Raw genomic sequence first — 1,979 nt, 5'->3', positions numbered from 1 at the left:
GGTGAGGCTCCCCGTGTCCCGCGGCCGCGCCTCTCGCGCCTGCCTCTGGAGCTCCGCCCACCACGCCTTCCCTCCGCAGGTGGCCAAGCGGGTGCAAGACCACATCGCGGCGGTGGGCGGCTCGGTGACCCCGGAGGTAGGCGAGAGCCTGTTCCAGCTCTACGTCAGCCTCAAGGAGCTCTACCAGCTGGGCCCGCTCCCCTCGGAGAGGTGGGTAGTCGACTGGCTGCTGGGCAAGGAGGGCTTGCAGCTCCCCAGGCTGACCCCCGCTCTCCCCAGGGATGGCGTCCTGGCCCTGGAAGGCTTCCACCGCTGGTTCCGGCCGGCCATCCCGTCCTGGCTGCAGAAAACCTATAGTGTAGCCCTGGCGCGCGTGCAGCGCGCGGTACAGATGGACCAGGTAAGGGTGGGGCCTGCTAGGGGCGGAGTCCCAGATTTGGGGGTGTGGCCTTGCAGCAGGTGCGGAAGCGGGTAACCAGCTTTGAGCGGTGATTTTGAGGCCAGTTGCAGGTGTGAAACGCTGTCTCCTGTAATACTCCGGGGTAAACCGTGGCTTCCCATAAAGGCTCATCCTGGCAGCTTGCAGGCTCTGAGCGGAGCCCTGCTTGTGCGCTTTGCAGCCTCCTGCCCAGCTCAGAGCTTGCTGGCTGTATGAACTCTGGATGCTTGCAGAGGCAAGCAGGGAGGAGGGGGCATGGATCTGGCAAGCCTTGAACTCTCCTTTCTACACACTCCCCCATCTCCTAGCTGGTGCCCCTGGGGGAGCTGACCAAGCATAGCACGTCCGCTGTGGATCTGTCCACCTGCTTCGCCCAGATCAGCCACACCGCCCAGCAGCTGGACTGGCCTGACCCGGAGGAGGCCTTCATGATCACTGTCAAGTTTGTGGAGGTGCAGCCTCATTCCCACTCCACCATTTCTCCCAAGTTCTCACCCAAATTCTCATCTGGTTCCCTGAGCAGGGATCGGACCTGAGCCCCTGAGTTGGGAGAACAGAGTCTTAGCCACTGGTTTCTTTATTTTAGTTGCTCAGTCGTGTCCAACTCTTTGTGACCCCATGGACTGTAGCCCACCAGGCTCCTCTGTTCCTGGGATTTCCTAGGCAAGAATACTGGAGTGGGATTGAAGGACTAGGAGGAAAAAAAAAAATATTAGAGTGGATTGCCATTTTCTTCTCCAGGGGAAGGGCTTGCCTGATAGATAGCTCAGCTGGTAAAGAATTTGCCCTCAATGTGGGAGACCTGGGTTGGATCCCTGGGTTGGGAAGATCCTTTGGAGAAGGGATAGGCTCCCCACTCCAGTATTCTGGCCTGGAGAATTCCATGGACTGTATAGTCCACGGGGTTGCAAAGAGTCGGATATGACTGAGTGACTTTCACTTCACTTTTCTCCAAGGGAATCGTCCCAACCCAGGGATCAAACCTATGTCTCCTGCATTGGCAGATGGCTGCTTTACCATTGAGCTACCTGGGAAGTCCCAGTTCTCACCCTAGCAGCATCCAGAACACTCCACCTTAAATCGCCCAGGACACTGAGGTTCCTGTGCCTTCCCTACCTCCCTCTCCTGGCACCCTCCCCCACCAAACTGATCATCCCCTCCTCACTCCAGGATACCTGTCGGCTGGCCCTGGTGTACTGCAGCCTTATAAAGGCCCGTGCCCGGGAGCTGTCTGCAGGCCAGAAGGACCAAGGCCAGGCGGCTAACATGGTAAGGGCCGGAGCTGGGGGCTGGACTGGGCTGGGGGCAGAGCCGTCCAATGCTGACACTATTCAGTAAAGCCTGTCTCCTTGTGCCCCTGCCTGCCTGCAGCTGTGCGTGGTGGTGAATGACATGGAGCAGCTGAGGCTGGTGATCGGCAAGCTGCCCACCCAGCTGGCATGGGAAGCGCTGGAGCAGCGGGTGGGGCCTGTGCTGGAGCAGGAGCAGCTGCAGAACACACTGCATGCCCAGCTGCAGGGCATGCAGTGTGTTCTGCAGC

General features: G+C 59.5%; 1 protein-coding gene across 1 annotated transcript in view; it reads left to right on the top strand.

The window, feature by feature from the left end:
• Positions 1–1,979, top strand: part of UNC13D (unc-13 homolog D (C. elegans)) — a 15,968-nt gene that overhangs the window by 7,415 nt on the left and 6,574 nt on the right. The window contains exons 20-24 of the mRNA XM_010856184.1: positions 43–210; positions 280–400; positions 748–891; positions 1,610–1,708; positions 1,811–1,978. Coding sequence (XP_010854486.1) covers positions 43–210; positions 280–400; positions 748–891; positions 1,610–1,708; positions 1,811–1,978 — 700 coding nt within the window. The remainder of the gene's footprint in view (positions 1–42; positions 211–279; positions 401–747; positions 892–1,609; positions 1,709–1,810; position 1,979) is intronic.

The sequence above is a fragment of the Bison bison genome, unplaced genomic scaffold, assembly GCF_000754665.1.
Source record: "Bison bison bison isolate TAMUID 2011002044 unplaced genomic scaffold, Bison_UMD1.0 scf7180017864371, whole genome shotgun sequence".
NCBI classification, from domain to species: domain Eukaryota; kingdom Metazoa; phylum Chordata; class Mammalia; order Artiodactyla; family Bovidae; genus Bison; species Bison bison.
Note: the sequence above shows the minus strand (reverse complement) of the source record. Positions and strands in the feature narration are given on the sequence as shown.